The 15,867-nt window shown below is 40.5% G+C and overlaps 2 protein-coding genes across 4 annotated transcripts in view; both read left to right on the top strand.

Annotated features, from left to right (window-relative positions):
• Positions 1-2,159: 2,159 nt before the first annotated feature.
• LOC127353141 (transmembrane protein 121-like) lies at positions 2,160-4,272 on the top strand. The gene has a single exon (XM_051382177.1). It carries the CDS (start codon positions 3,031-3,033, stop codon positions 4,021-4,023), a length of 993 nt encoding a protein of 330 aa, XP_051238137.1. The 5' UTR covers positions 2,160-3,030; the 3' UTR covers positions 4,024-4,272.
• A 1,276-nt stretch (positions 4,273-5,548) lies between these two features.
• The window catches only part of LOC127353132 (phosphofurin acidic cluster sorting protein 1-like), a 24,290-nt gene continuing 13,971 nt past the window's right edge, over positions 5,549-15,867 (top strand). For 2 of the 3 annotated variants that reach the window (XM_051382157.1, XM_051382159.1), the window contains exons 1-4: positions 5,549-5,787; positions 12,655-12,742; positions 14,968-15,057; positions 15,209-15,334. In XM_051382157.1, the coding sequence (XP_051238117.1) occupies positions 5,621-5,787; positions 12,655-12,742; positions 14,968-15,057; positions 15,209-15,334 (471 nt within the window). In that variant the 5' untranslated portion in view covers positions 5,549-5,620. The remainder of the gene's footprint in view (positions 5,788-12,654; positions 12,743-14,967; positions 15,058-15,208; positions 15,335-15,867) is intronic. The other variant, XM_051382158.1, reaches the window with a different exon arrangement.

The following is a 15,867-nucleotide window of genomic DNA, read 5'->3' on the forward strand; positions in this document are numbered from 1 at the left end:
CTTGCAAAAACTACAATCAAATCTGAGATTTCTCAACGACAATCAGGTGAAAGAGACAAATTTAGCCGTCTTGCTCCATCTGCTCCCATTCATTCTGCACTGATGGGTGATCGCCCCAAGTGGACCTCTGCTGGAACTGCAACCAAAATTCGGTACAATGGGACTTAATGGGGAGTGGCCAGGCTCTCCGTAGACAGGCTCTGTTATCACTGTACAAACACAACTTTATTAACACTGTACAAACACAACTTTATTAACACTGTACAAACACAACTTTATTAACACTGTACAAACACAACTTTATTAACACTGTACAAACACACAACTTTATTAACACTGTACAAACACACAACTTTATTATCACTGTACAAACACACAACTTTATTATCACTGTACAAACACACAACTTTATTATCACTGTACAAACACACAACTTTATTATCACTGTACAAACACAACTTTATTATCACTGTACAAACACACAACTTTATTATCACTGTACAAACACACAACCTTATAGCCTTACACTGCAGAGCTAATACAGCATACAGTATGAAACTAACCTCTGTCAGTGGGGGTGTTCCCGGTCTGCAGAGGTCAGTACCTATCAAACGTGGTTCAAGGAACAGAACCAGAGACAGGGTCATGCGGGACCGAGGCTCATTGATGCAGGTGGGGAGTGAAGACGTGTGGTCCGATCCAACAGACGAGCTACTGTAGCTCAAACTGCTGAAACAGTTAATGCTGGTTCTGATAGAAAGGGCTCAGAACACACAGTGCAGTCTGTTGGTCTGGGACCAGTCAGGGAGTCCAGTGCTCACAGTGTTACTGCTGATCAATATATCAATGTATATACTGTTAGTCCTGATCAATATATCAGTCTATATACTGTTAGTGATCAATATATCAGTGTATATACTGTTAGTCATCAATATATCAGTGTATATACTGTTAGTGATCAATATATCTGTCTGTTAGTGATCAATTAATATATCAGTGTATATACTGTTACAGGTACTGAGATGTAGATGGGTCATGCTGCTGCAGAATCAGGTCAGACCCACATAGATGATGTGATGTCCTCGGGGGGGTTGAGGAGGATTCAGGCTGCAGCAGACTGTAACAGACTCTCACCGGCACAACTCTAATAATGTAGCACTGTTTATCTCTTTAATACCTGGACCATACTGTTTTACATACATACATATAGATGTATATTTATACATTATATGTATGTATATATATATATATATATATATATATATATCATACATACATACATACAAATATGTATGTATATATGATATATACATTACTGTATATATTTGTATGATACATACATATCATATATCATCACTCTGTTAATATTACCTGTATTGTTGCACGTGAATCAATTCAATTCATTTGCAAAGCACCAATTCAAATAGAACAGGTCAAGGTCTCCTTATAACATTATTTACAGAGAGAGTGAGAGAGAGAGGGAGAGAGAGAGAGAGAGAGAGAAAGAGAGAGAGACAGAGAGAGAGAGAGAGAAAGAGAGAGAGAGAGAGGGGAGAGAAAGGTGCAACAACTATACTAATAGAAATGACTGATGTTGATGACAATGACTCCAACAGCCACAATGATGGGCAATGAAGAATAATCAGAATCAGAATTGTTTATTTTTTATTAATAACAACAATAACAATAATAGTATCAGTAATATTAGCAGGGGGGGTCAGGCAGGACCACCGGGATCCCTGTAAACCTACGAGACGAGAAAGCACAAAAAAAGAAAAGAAAAAGAATCACAGACAGATTTCTCCCACAAATATATTTGTAAGCAGAAAGCTAACGTTGTTAGCATCTTTGGTGTAACAGAGGGGTAGTTTGGTTCCTCCACTCCGACGTTACAGTAATGTATTAAACATGTTTTAATATTTATTAAAATAAGTTTGCCTTTGAGATGAGATGTGTGTGTGTGGATGCAGAAACAAGGTCAGGCTGCTGAGGCAGAGAACATAATAATGGAAGTCTTGGATGGAAGGAGGAGAGTGGTTCATCCTCTCTCTCTCACAGAGGGAGGAGAGAGGGAGGATTATGAAATCACAGCCTGCAGCTGAACAGTGAGAGATCGACTCTCTGCAGACTCACAGTTGATTCAGATGACATGAGTTTAGGTCTGATGATGTTCGAGCTTCCTGTTCACTGCTGTGGAGGAAACGGCGGCAGGAAGAGATGACGACACGCTGGACCTGAACCGCATTTTCCAGCAGCAGAGTCGAGATTCATCTGGAACTTCTGGATCTCTGGACACGTTTTGTTGAAGCTCTTTTTATAAGGCAAACTTTTCTTACACACCAGCTCCAAGAAGACCTGCTGAGAGGGACAGCAGCTCCTTGTCAGGTTCCCTTATAGCTCCCCAAAGCTCGGAGCACATAGATCTGCTGAAATAGGATCTGGAGAACTCAAACCTCTGTAGATTTCTAAAGTTACGCAGACTCATGAGAGTATGAATGGAAATTGAATTTGGAAGCTAACTACCAACCTCATGAGGCAAGACAAATACAGGAGTTTGACCCCTGGTTGGATAATCAATTGAGTTTGAAAGTATTGATGGAAAGTTTCAATTTACGAGTTATGTGATGTGACTGACCATAGAAGAATATAGAGTCTGATGAGGAATTTTGACGTTTTGGATCCTGGATTTCAGTTTTCCTGTGCTGATCAGATATGGATCCAGATTCTGTTACTGGGTTGAATATTTCTCTCCTCAAATCTGTTCACAAACATATTTTACTGTTTATCTGGAATACCAGATTGTGAGTGAGCAGCTCAAGCCGCAGTACCTTACCTCAACCATCGAGGGTTCAAAACTCCACAAACCAATGGCTGACGTCACAATAGGTTCACAGTCCGTTAGCGACCACTGCTCTGAAAGAAATAAAGATCTCATTTCAAACAATCTGAGGCTTTAACTATTGCATGAGCATCATCTAGTGGTTTTCTATAGTCATCTCATCTGTTTCATCACCTGCTTAAAGACTAGGGATGGTTCCTCCACGACCTCCTGCTAACAAGTGCCATATCTGTCTGACCGCAGTCCTCATCATGACCAGCCTGGTGCTGATGGACGCCTACCTGGTGGAGCAGAATCCTGGTCCCAGGAGGGTTGGTGTGTGTGTCACAGTGCTGGCCGGGGACGCGTGTTTCCTCATCGTGCTGCGATATGTCGCCATCTGGGCTGGGTCGGAGGTGCACACAGCCAGACGAGGCTATGCCATGATCCTCTGGTTCTTCTACATCTTCATCCTGGAAATCAAGGTCTATTTTGTGTATCAGAACTACAAGTCTCAGGATGTAGATGCAGAGACAGACGTAGGCGTGTCCAGGAGAGCTCTCACACTGCTGCTGTCTGTCTGCATGCCCATTGTGTTCATAACTCTGGCAGCCATAGATCATTTGGAGTACTTACGGCCGTACAAAAAAAGAGAGGAGATACGAAGTCGTCTCTTCTGGGTGGTGGTGGACCTGCTGGATGTTGTGGACGTTCAGGCCAACTTGTGGGAGCTTCAGAGGGAAGGGCTCCCCCTGTGGGTGGAGGGACTGATGTTCTTCTACTGCTACATCCTCCTCCTGGTACTGCCCTGCGTCTCCCTGAGTGAGATCAGCATGCAGGGGGTGAACATTGTCCCACACAAAATGATGCTCTACCCAATCCTCAGTCTCGCCACTATCAACGTCATCACCCTTCTGATCCGCAGCGGAAACCTGCTGATTTACGGGGACACCCAAGTGTCTGGGATCATGATGGGCAAGAACGTGATCGCTATAGTCGTAAAGTGCTGCAGTCTGGCGCAGTACAGGAAACATCAGCAAGCTTCTCCTCCTGCAGATCGAGGAGCTGAGATGCAAAAGAGCTCTCTGGTGGATGTTCAGATCAACAACGTCCAGCCGTTGGTGCTGCCCAGAGTCGTGATCGAGGACTTCACCACCATACTGGAGGAAGAGGAGCAGAGTAAGGACGAACCAGAGCATACGTGAGCAAAGTCAATAATAACTCACGACCCACACATCGCTGAGTGAAGTTGGAAGTTATTTATTCTGTGTGTTGAACAACCAGACTGTATGATGTTACAGTGTGTTGGAATAAATTAACTAAATGTTCAGTCTCCTTGTTGGTTGTTCTGATTCACAATCATTACTGCTGTTTAACAGATTATAATCAATACAGTTATATCAGAAACGTTCAACAACTAGTCCAATGGTCCATTTTTATCTGGGGCAGCCCTCAAAAAAACATAAGTTTATATTCATTCATTATTTTCATTTGTGTTCAGAGTGTTTAGTGCTAGTACTGAAATGTATTTATATTCTGAAGTGGACAACAGAGCATGAAAGAGGAGAATGATATTAAACAAACTGGCTGCTGACTGGAAGGCTGCAGTACAGCAGTTTGACCACAGGATGGCAGCAGAGGGTTTGTGCTTCTGAAACAGGAAACTGAGAGCATGATGATATTATTAATAGCATACAGGAAACTACTTTTCTTTATTTAATCAGGAGAAAGTGTCTGTCTGTCTGTCTGTCTGTCTGTCTGTCTCAGTTGTTTGTAATCAGGTTTGGAGGGTTACATTAAAGATGTAATCTGATACATTTACTAATGAACTAGTTAGCTCTTAAAACTGTAGTAATCTAATCACAATATTAAGAGTATTGATGAGTTCCCATATTACAGTTAGTGCACACAGTAAGAACAGGATGCTCAGAAGGTGACAGACAGCCAGAAATAAATATAAATATATATAAAATAAGCAACTGCTGATTATGATTACATCCACAAAGTGTCTGAAAATGTGTAGATGTGTAAGAAGGAGCAGATCATTCTCACATTTGAGAAACTGGAAACGGCAAGTTTTGAGGGGCTAAAATGAATCATCAATCATTAAAATAGTTGCAGATTCATTTACACTTTAATTTACACCAAATAAGAAGGCCAGGGGATCTAGTGCCTTTCCCTTAGGGTCCATATACCTACTATATATACATACATATATATATACAGTATATATACTTTTAGACAGACCTTTACTGTTTCTTACTCAGGTTCACTTGTGGAAAAAGGTTTTATTCTGCTGAACTTTCTACTTGTTGTTGGTTCAAAATAAAATTTGAATGACTAATGTTGCATCTGCATATGTCTTTCAATAAGAATATATTCAAGAATAAATATATAAACAAATCTGTAATCCAATAATTTCTGTCTGTCAATCATTTGGTTTATATTATTTGTAATGTTTTAGTAACAAACACAGCTCTTTATCTGTATATAAAGAGATTATAAATACATACAGTATCTCTATAGAGAATAAAAACATGTGAACACATAAAGAATTTAGTAATAAACTCATGCAGATGGGGAAGGAACCAGACTGAGGTCATAATTCACATACTGGATTGTCAAGTGAAATCAAATATTAGTGTTTCCATCTGTGCACTGGTACTGGATCAGTGAAGCTCTCCGGGGTTCCTCCTCATCCATCCATCCCTCCCTCAGCCCCGCCCCGCTCTCTCTCTCCCAGCCGGACTGGAGGATCAGCAGCCCGGCGTCACAGCGACCTTCCGAGCCGGAGAGGCGACGATGGCGGCGGCAGCGGAGAGAGGAGTCCGGGGGAGTGCTTTCCCGCCGGACCCGGACCCAGCCGCCGGGTCCGGTGCTGCGGGAGAGGCTGACGGCCGCGTCCCGGTGCCGATGAACCTGTTTGCGACCTGGGAGATCGACCGCTCCTCTCCGAGCTGCGTCCCCAGGTAAGAGGATTAGTGTTCGGCCGGAGAGGAGCGCCTGGACGCGGTGAGAGGAGGAAGGAGCCCCCGCTGCGTTCAGTGAGCTCCATGGAAATAATAAATCTTATTATTATTATTATTATTAATATTAATATTATTACTTGATATACTGTTAATTAGAACTGCAACGATTAATTCATTAGTTATCAACTATTTTCAGGGCCGTTTCTAACGTTTTGGGGGCCTATGCAGAATGTTGATCAGGGGCTCCTATTTTGTGACACTAACAGTTATTTTCAATGAGATCATTTAAAAAATGTCAGTTTTTCAAATGGAGTTTGGAATGTGTGACATCTTAAACATTTATGAAAAAGCTTCATGATTTAAAAACACACATTTTATTATAAACTTACATTTATCTCCGTTAAAATCTGAGGCCAAAATGTTCCTTTAATTCGCAGGATTAAGGAACAGTTCACCTAAATAAACCAATGTTTGAATATTAGAGCTTTTAGAGCTTAATTTTATTCCATTCAGAACAGAACATAGTAATTATTATTATTAGTTATTCAAATTAAACCATTAGACAATATTTGAAATACTGAAATGTGCAGTAGCTTCAGTGGATGTTCTGTTTGCAGCGTAATACCAGACTCCATTCACAACTCTTGCAATTTAATGTCTTTATGTGCTGCAGTGAGTGTCACCGACTGAAGGAGTAACATTAACGATATTTTACATATTTAAAGTTTCCATTGTTTAATTCGGCCAACATCAAATATCCAACATGATCAAGATTCTGACAAATTTCACCTGAAATCAACACAAAAATCTGGAGCACAAAGTGTTACTGATTTAAAGAAAAAAATGATTTGAAAAAACTTGTAATCATAAACTGTAATGTAGTCTGCTGTCTCTGGTGGCTTCAGGGGCCCGATGTATGCATTCAGCTGTCTCTGGTGGCTTCAGGAGCCCGATGTAAACCGCATGGCAAGAAACTGATAATTAATTAATTATTATCTAATCATTTTGAGTCATTTTTTAAAGAAAAATTGTCAGCTGAATCTTTCTGGTTTCTTCCGTCGTCTGACGCAGTAAACTGAATATATTTGATCTGCGGAGGAAACAAGATATTTGAGCACATTAACATAGTAACATCATTTATTAAGCATTTAAAGCAACATCAACACAACTAACCCGTCAACATGAACTCCTGGTTACAGGTCCAGTGTGTAGGCTTAAGTGGCATCTAGGTCCAGATTGCAACTACCTCGCCTCACCCTCACCTTTCTAGCGTGCATGAAAAACTGCGGTCGCTGCAAAACTCACTGGTGACCCCAAAGGTTCCCTTCCAGTGGAAGAAACACAATACTTATCTGCTTTACTGTTTCATGTTCGCTTTCTTTTTTAGCTCGCTGTTTTAAATAACAACCAGAAACTGTTGTGAAGAATTTATAGAAAATTAAATGTGTAAAAGCGTTTTTTCCTTTAAAAAATACACTGACTCGTCTTTTTTATTATTTTATTTATTTTATTTAACCTTTATTTAACCAGGAAAAGTCCCATTGAGTTACAGTAACTCTTCTCCCAGGGAGTCCTGGCCAAGACTGGCGGCAAAAAGTTTCAAAAAAATATAGAAAAGACAGGACAAAGGTTACATACTACACCACAAATCTCTGTACATACACTATACGTACTAGAACACAAACAAGACATTACACTTAACGCAACCTAACACAGACATACAACTTAAAGGGCACCTAATTAAAAACAATTACACTGTTCTGTCAGAGAATACTTTAAAAGGTTTTTAAAAGTATTGAGTGGTGGAAGTGATTCTAGATTTAGGGTGTTTTGAAATTAATTCCAGACATTTGGTGCATATGATGAGAAAGCTGTTTTACCAAGTTCTGTTCTTGTTGATGGAATAACTAATAGTATTGTAAACACTGTATTATGGTACACTATTATGGTAAGAAAGCAAATTTGGAATGTAGAGGGGTAATTTACCCATTAGAGCTTTAGCAATGAAAATCAATAAATGGAATTTCCTTCTGAGGGAGAGGGAGGACCATTGTACAGTTTCATACAGAATGCAGTGGTGAGTCCTGGCTGCTGCACCTGTAATGAAACGCAAGGCTGAGTGGTATAAAACATCTAGTTTTTTTAATAAAGATGAAGAAGAGTGCATATAAATTAGGTCACCATAATCCAACACTGATAAGAATGTGCTCTGCACCAACCTTTTCCTTGCTGTATACGGAAAGCACTTCTTTAATCTAAAGTAAAAACCTAACTTGGGTCTGAGTTTTTTTAAAAGGCTCTCAATATGGACCCCAAAAGACAATTTCTCATCCAACCAAACACCTAGGTATTTGTAAGAAGTTACTATCTCTATTGGAGTACCAGTTTGTGTCGAAAAAGTGAAATCTATGGGAGAATGTGAATGTGTAAAAACCATTGTTTTGTTTTTTTAGCATTTAATACCAATTTTAATCCTACCCGAGATTTTTGTATCTGACTAAAGGCAGACTGTAAATGATGAAATGCTTCTTTCAATGACTTAGCAGAGGTGTACAAAATAGTATCATCTGCATAAAAATGAGCCTTTGTTTGATTCAGATTCATACCTAAATTATTTATATAAATAGAAAATAAAATAGGACCCAAGACTGATCCTTGGGGGACACCCATTTTTACTTCTAGCAAGGATGAGGTACAGTTATATAATGCCACACACTGAGTTCTATCACTCAGGTAATTAGAAAACCAATTTAGCACAGTGCTACTAAAACCTATGCTTTGCAGTCTTTGCAGAAGAAGATGATGGTCAACGCTGTCAAATGCTTTAGATAAGTCAATGAATAGAGCAGCACAAGACTTTTTGTTATCTAAAGCATTAACAATATCATTTACAACAGAGGTTACAGCCGTAATAGTACTGTGTCCTTGTCGGAAACCAGAAAGAGTAAAACTTAAAATACAGCTGTCAGCTAAAAAATGTTTTAGTTCCTCATTTATAAGATATTCAAACAGTTTAGCCAAGACAGATAGTCTGGAGATTGGCCGGTAATTGTCTAAGGCCAATGGGTCTCCACTTTTTTATAGTGGGAGAACAAATGCAGATTTCCATGACTTGGGGATAGAACCACTGTATAGACTAAGATTGAAAATGGAGGAGATAGGACCAGCAATCAAGTTTGCAGCAGTTTTAAGGAAATACTATACTATACTATACTCAAACTTGCATTAGACGAGTCTGTGACGGAGTTTACACTATCCGTGGGGTTGGCTGGGAGTGTTGACTGAGTAGCTATTCCTGCATTAATAAAGTGCTTGTTGAAAGTGTCTACTATATTTTGTTTACCCCTTACTTCACCCTGGCTTGTTATTATAACTTCAGGGATAGTGGGGGGTGGCATGTCACCTGAAGAAGATTTAATTGCTTTCCAAAATTTTTTGGGGTCATTAAGGTTTTCATTTATTAAATTCAGATAATGTTCACTTTTGCACTTTTAATTAGTCGTGTGCATTTGTTTCTTAATACCCTATAATTTAACCAACATTTATCATTATTATTTCTTTTTTCTTTGATCCATGCTTCATTCCATTCTCTAATAGCAATTGCAATAGAGTCATGAAACCAAGGATTATCTCTGCCCTTCACTCTATTTCTTCTAATAGGGGCATGTTTGTCAACTATAGCTAAAAAGGTCTTTTTAAAATAAGACCAGGCCAGCTCAACATCATCTATAACACAAACTAAGTTTAAACACTGATAGATTTCATGAAGGAAAGGTTGTTCATTAAAACGTTTGTAATTTCATTTAAAAATAAACCGTGGCTTGGTTTTAATCAACTTGCAATTTCTAACACAGGCAACCATACAGTGATCACTGACATCATTACAGAAAACTCCAGCAGCCGAGTACTTATGTGGAGTATTAGTCAGAATGACGTCAATTAATGTAGACTTGTCCATTCGTTTTGGATTGAGGCGTGTAGGTGACTGTACTAGTTGCGTCAGATGTAGCGTATCACATAGATCTTTTAACGCTGATGAAGTCGATAGCCAGTCCCAGTTCAGGTCTCCTAGGACAATATACTCGTTGGGCAGTTTATGCAAAAAGTCAGACAGCAGGGCAGTTGCTCCAGATTTAGCTGAAGGTGGACGGTAGCATCCTACCACAGTCAGAGAAGCGCCATTGGGGAGATTTAATTTGATGGCACATAGTTCAAGGAACTTTGGCTTTGTTATTGTTTCGACGGAACAACAGTCCAACGACGCCTTGGCATATATGGCTACTCCCCCTCCTTTACTCACACGATCCGTCCTAAAGAGATTATACCCATCGATGTGAATCATATTGTTTGTGATTGATGGTTTGAGCCATGTCTCTGACAAGACGATTATGTCACTTTCTGTCAGTTTAGCCCACAGACGAATAGAGTCGATTTTATTAATCAGGCTGCGCACGTTGACATGAATAAAACGCAAGCCACTGCTATTTTTTAAATCGCCAGGGTTCAAAAGCTCAATCAGCTCTGGGCCTGGGTTGGGATGGATGTTACCTGATAGGAACAAGAGTAGAGTAATCCAAAAGCCTGCTGATCTTGTCGGGCGGGTAGTGCCGACTCCATGGTCGCGCCTGCGGGAGATGGACTGAAACTGCCGTATTTCTGCCCAACTGAGAAGCTCGTACTTGTGCAGGGTCTCAATAGAACAGTCAGGAAAGATCGATGAAGCCATGTGGGTTGATGTAAAGCCGCCGGTGTCAGAAAGCAGCATAGTTACAGAATTTGGGAGAATAATCCGGGAAGATGCAAATAATCCATCACCAGATCCCAGAGCATCCACAGCTGTGAGCTCAGCACATAGCGAACAGCAGGTAAACTGGTAGTCTCATGTTGTTGATGCAGCCGGACCAGCTTGTGTCGTTGTTATAGAGTAGGCTATGTTGCTGTTTGGATTCAATCTTCAACCATCGCTGCTGTCTCTATGTATACAGACCTTCCGAGGGGAACGCTAGTACTCTGCATTTGGGTCCAACCTGTTGTTCTCTTGGTTTTTCCTGCTTTCTGACACATTCAACTGAAATGCATTGAAAAGATTAATAAACACGCTTTTATCATGGAACAGAAATAAAGACAGAAGCTGCTCTGCTTCCCCTCACATCTGACAGCTCTCTGTTTATTCTTCAAACTCAAGGTTGATGAGTTTGTATAGAGGAACTACATTTCCCAGAATGCTCGGAGCTGACCCCTTGACCCTGGATCAGCAGCATCATAATGGACTATAGATCAGAGACAGATCACACAGGGTCAGAGAGACATCACTGATTACATCACATTACAGCAGCCAATCAAAAAACAAGAAACACATGGAAGAATAATGATGCCGCTGAAGATTAGTTTCCTCTCTGATCTCTTAACTTGTGTGTTTGCGGGTGGATTAGCAGCAGTGTGACCATGTAGGGGTTAACGACCAATCAGAGTTAATCCTCTTAAACAGGAAACTCAGGAAACAGCAACCTGTTGGTCTTCACAGCAAAGATTACCGCAGAGGGATTCATTCATGGGAAAGAGAGTCAACATTTGTTGCACATTATTAATATTTTCTATTTACTAAACAATAATGATAAAATATAACCAAAGATATTCAGGTTTAGGTGTTGGTGTTGGTGTTCCTCATGGATCCATTATAGGACCACTACTTTTCTTTTCTTTACCCGAGCAAAGTTCTGCTAAGTCTGGTGTTATTCCACATTTACTGTCAACTCGAACCAACACCGTGTCTGACTTCCTGTCTGTGGCTCCTATTGAACAAATATATGGTTTCATTTAAACAACAAAATTATGACAGAAAAAGATTCACTGAATCTTCAGATATTTGTATTGTGATGTCACTTTATATTTCTATCTTTACACTATGACAGTTCACAATATATGTTGTTTTTACAGTATATTTCAATGTTTATTGAATTGTAATCTCTGTATTGGGAAACTGGGTCGATACACAACCCTACAGGAACGTGTAAAATGAGATTTTAAGAATAAACACTGAATGTTTTTAATCTAATAAAAATAACATTCATAATAACAAGTAAGAAAAGTCATCATTTTACAGTAAAGATACATTTCAGAAATATTTCCAGAATAAAGTCGGTTGGTTGTTGAAGTGAGAGGTCGTCTCTTTCTGTGCGTGCTACAGAGCGTTATAGGTCGGAGTCACGATGCAGGTGAGCCGGCATTAGCACGTATTAGCTCGTCTCAGCTGGTGTTGACAGGAAGCTTCGGTGCCGAGGACGAGTCCCGGCATGATTCTCCAGTAACAAGATCCCAGGAGGACCAGGTCAGCAGTCTCTACCTGATCCACCCTCCCCTCTGTCTGTGGACGTGGAACTGAAAGAGGTTTCCTTCAGGACGCTGATATCAGTCTTCAGATCTCAACATATGAACATTGAACACTTCAGTAATTTTAGTTTAGCCTCATCTGGGGATGCCAATATTATAAATGTACAAACACATAACTGCAGTCAGTGGATCATAAAAGTGTGTATTTTATGGAGAGAATATTATCTGGGCTTGGATGTCCTCCACCTTCTCTGAAATAACTCCACTAACTTCACCTTCACTAACTGCTAGCTTGTCAGGAAGGGGGATAAATGAAGGCTAAAACGTACCGCTGGTGACGTGTGTCAAGTACTCTGTTGAAGGTGGTGTCTGTAGGAACTCTATGAATATTATATTACTGTTCTAACAGTGTTACACACTGGATCTTTAATATTAGACCGATAAGAAAAGGTCTGTTGGAACTGCAGCTGGGTTTGTTTTTATGTATGTAATGAATGAATGAATGTCACAGGATTGTCTCTGATGTTTGGTCTCCAGGTTGTGCAGCCTGACTCTGAAGAGGCTGATGGTTTTGAAGGAGCTGGACAGAGAGCTCAGCTCCGTCGTCATCGCTGTTAAGATTCAAGTGAGAACATCAGCTGTGATCCACTGATGCTGTCTGTACATCCACTAACAGCAGAGTGTTAATGGTGCTAAATTGAGTTAATAGGCTTAAAAACCACAAAGCTAACTCACTGTATCCATGACAACGTTATACTTCCTGTTCACATCCTCCATTGTTGTAGTCAGTTTGGATTGGGATGTTTTCAGTGAGACGGTTTAATGTCCCGCTCACATGAAACACAAGAACACACAGGAGATAGAAAGTAGAAGCAGCTTCATTGTTGATTAATATTGTATCGGTGCTAACGCTCCGTCAGTGTGTACAGTGTGTACTACAGTGTGTGTACTACAGTGTGTGTACTACAGTGTGTACTACAGTGTGTACAGTGTGTACTACAGTGTGTGTACTACAGTGTGTGTACTACAGTGTGTGTACTACAGTGTGTACTACAGTGTGTGTACTACAGTGTGTGTACTACAGTACAGTGTGTACAGTGTGTGTACTACAGTGTGTACTACATGTACTACAGTGTGTACTACAGTGTGTACTACAGTGTGTGTACTACAGTGTGTACTACAGTGTGTACTACAGTGTGTGTACTACAGTGTGTGTACTACAGTGTGTAAGTGTGTACTACAGTGTGTGTACACTACAGTGTGTACTACAGTGTGTACTACAGTGTGTGTCTACAGTGTGTACAGTGTGTACAGTGTGTGTACAGTGTGTACTACAGTGTGTGTACTACAGTGTGTACTACAGTGTGTACTACAGTGTGTACTACAGTGTGTGTGTACTACAGTGTGTGTACAGTGTGTACACTACAGTGTGTGTACTACAGTGTGTACAGTGTGTACTACAGTGTGTGTACTACAGTGTGTGTACTACAGTGTGTGTACTACAGTGTACTACAGTGTGTGTACTACAGTGTGTGTTACAGTGTGTACAAGTGTGTACTACAGTGTGTGTACTACAGTGTGTACAGTGTGTACTACAGTGTGTGTACTACAGTGTGTACTACAGTGTGTGTACTACAGTGTGTACAGTGTGTACTACAGTGTGTGTACTACAGTGTGTACAGTGTGTACTACAGTGTGTGTACTACAGTGTGTACTACAGTGTGTGTACTACAGTGTGTACAGTGTGTACTACAGTGTGTAAGTGTGTATACTACAGTGTGTACTAAGTGTGTGTACTACAGTGTGTACAGTGTGTACAGTGTGTACTACATTGTAGTGTGTACTACAGTGTGTACTACTACAGTGTGTGTACTACAGTGTGTACTACAGTGTGTACTACAGTGTGTACAGTTACTACAGTGTGTGTACTACAGTGTGTACAGTGTGTACTACAGTGTGTACTACAGTGTGTACAGTGTGTACTACAGTGTGTACAGTGTGTACTACAGTGTGTACTACAGTGTGTACTACAGTGTGTACAGTGTGTACTACAGTGTGTGTACTACAGTGTGTACAGTGTGTACTACAGTGTGTACAGTGTGTACTACAGTGTGTGTACTACAGTTACTACAGTGTGTACAGTGTGTACTACAGTGTGTACAGTGTGTACTACAGTGTGTGTACTACAGTGTGTGTACTACAGTGTGTACAGTGTGTACTACAGTGTGTGTACTACAGTGTGTACTACAGTGTGTGTACTACAGTGTGTACAGTGTGTACTACAGTGTGTGTACTACAGTGTGTGTACTACAGTGTGTACTACAGTGTGTGTACTACAGTGTGTACAGTGTGTACTACAGTGTGTGTATGTACTACAGTGTGTACAGTGTGTACTAGTTACTACAGTGTGTACAGTGTGTACTACAGTGTGTGTGTGTACTACAGTGTGTACAGTGTGTACTACAGTGTGTACTACAGTGTGTGTACAGTGTGTACTACAGTGTGTGACTACAGTGTGTACAGTGTGTACTACAGTGTTACAGTGTGTACTACAGTGTGCACTACAGTGTGTACTACAGTGTGTACAGTGTGTACTACAGTGTGTACTACAGTGTGTACTACAGTGTGTACTACAGTGTGTACAGTGTGTACTACAGTGTGTACTACAGTGTGTGTACTACAGTGTGTGTACTACAGTGTGTACAGTGTGTACTACAGTGTGTACTACAGTGTGTACTACAGTGTGTACAGTGTGTACTACAGTGTGTACTACAGTGTGTACTACAGTGTGTACTAACAGAAGACACATCATTAAAGGATGATTATCACTGTCTTTCTGCACTCTCTCAGGGCTCAAAGCGAACTTTAAGATCCAATGAGTATCTTCTTCCTCCGGACGGCCTGATGGAAACAGACCTGGAGCTCACCTTCTCTCTGCAGGTCGCACTTTTAAACTTTTCTTTCACACACAAATGATCAGACTCTTCATCTGTTTCATATTCCTGCTCCTCAGAGGATGAATCCTCCTGGTTACTTCATTTATCATTAGCGAGGATTGAACGCATTAAAATTGCATTTCTCTGTCTTTCAGTATCCTCACTTCCTGAAGCGGGATGTGAACCGTCTGCATGTGATGCTCCAGAGGAGGAAGAGGTACAAGAACCGAACCATCCTGGGCTACAAGACCCTCGCAGTGGGAGTCATCAACATGGCCGAGGTAGGGCAGAACTTCAGACTGAAATATATCCCATTCCCCTCAGGATGATGAATGAATAATTTTATTGATCCTCTGAGTTTCCCTATAGCGCCATCATCAGGTTGACATTTTAATAAGACTTTAGTTTATGAGCAAATACCTGCAGAGCTGATGACATTCCCATCAGCAGTTAGAATAATTCTTGCACTATCTGTGCTCAGTGTGCTGTGAAGCAAGATGTCTGTGTTCATTACAGAGCATGTGAATACAGCTCCCACTGTCCATCAATATACTGCACTGTAACTCCGAGGTTACTATGGTTACCCAGCGATGTCCTGTAGTCTCAAGTGAGAGCAACAGTTGGTGCACGTTGTAACGCCGTCGCTTTTGTAGTCCTCTCCTTTTCATACAACTTGTGCATTCTTCTTGTGATGGTGGTCTTTAGGGAGGCTCATAGTGCTGTCATTAGTTGCGATCCTATCTTCCACAATACTAAATTATAATATAATATAATATAATATATTATATCTATCTTCCACAATACTAAATTATAA

The sequence above is a fragment of the Dicentrarchus labrax genome, unplaced genomic scaffold, assembly GCF_905237075.1.
Source record: "Dicentrarchus labrax unplaced genomic scaffold, dlabrax2021, whole genome shotgun sequence".
Lineage (NCBI taxonomy): Eukaryota > Metazoa > Chordata > Actinopteri > Moronidae > Dicentrarchus > Dicentrarchus labrax.

Coding starts and splice junctions, on each gene's coding strand:
- LOC127353141 (XM_051382177.1), top strand. CDS start 3,031: ATGGTTCCTCCACGACCTCCTGCTAACAAGTGCCATATCTGTCTGACC.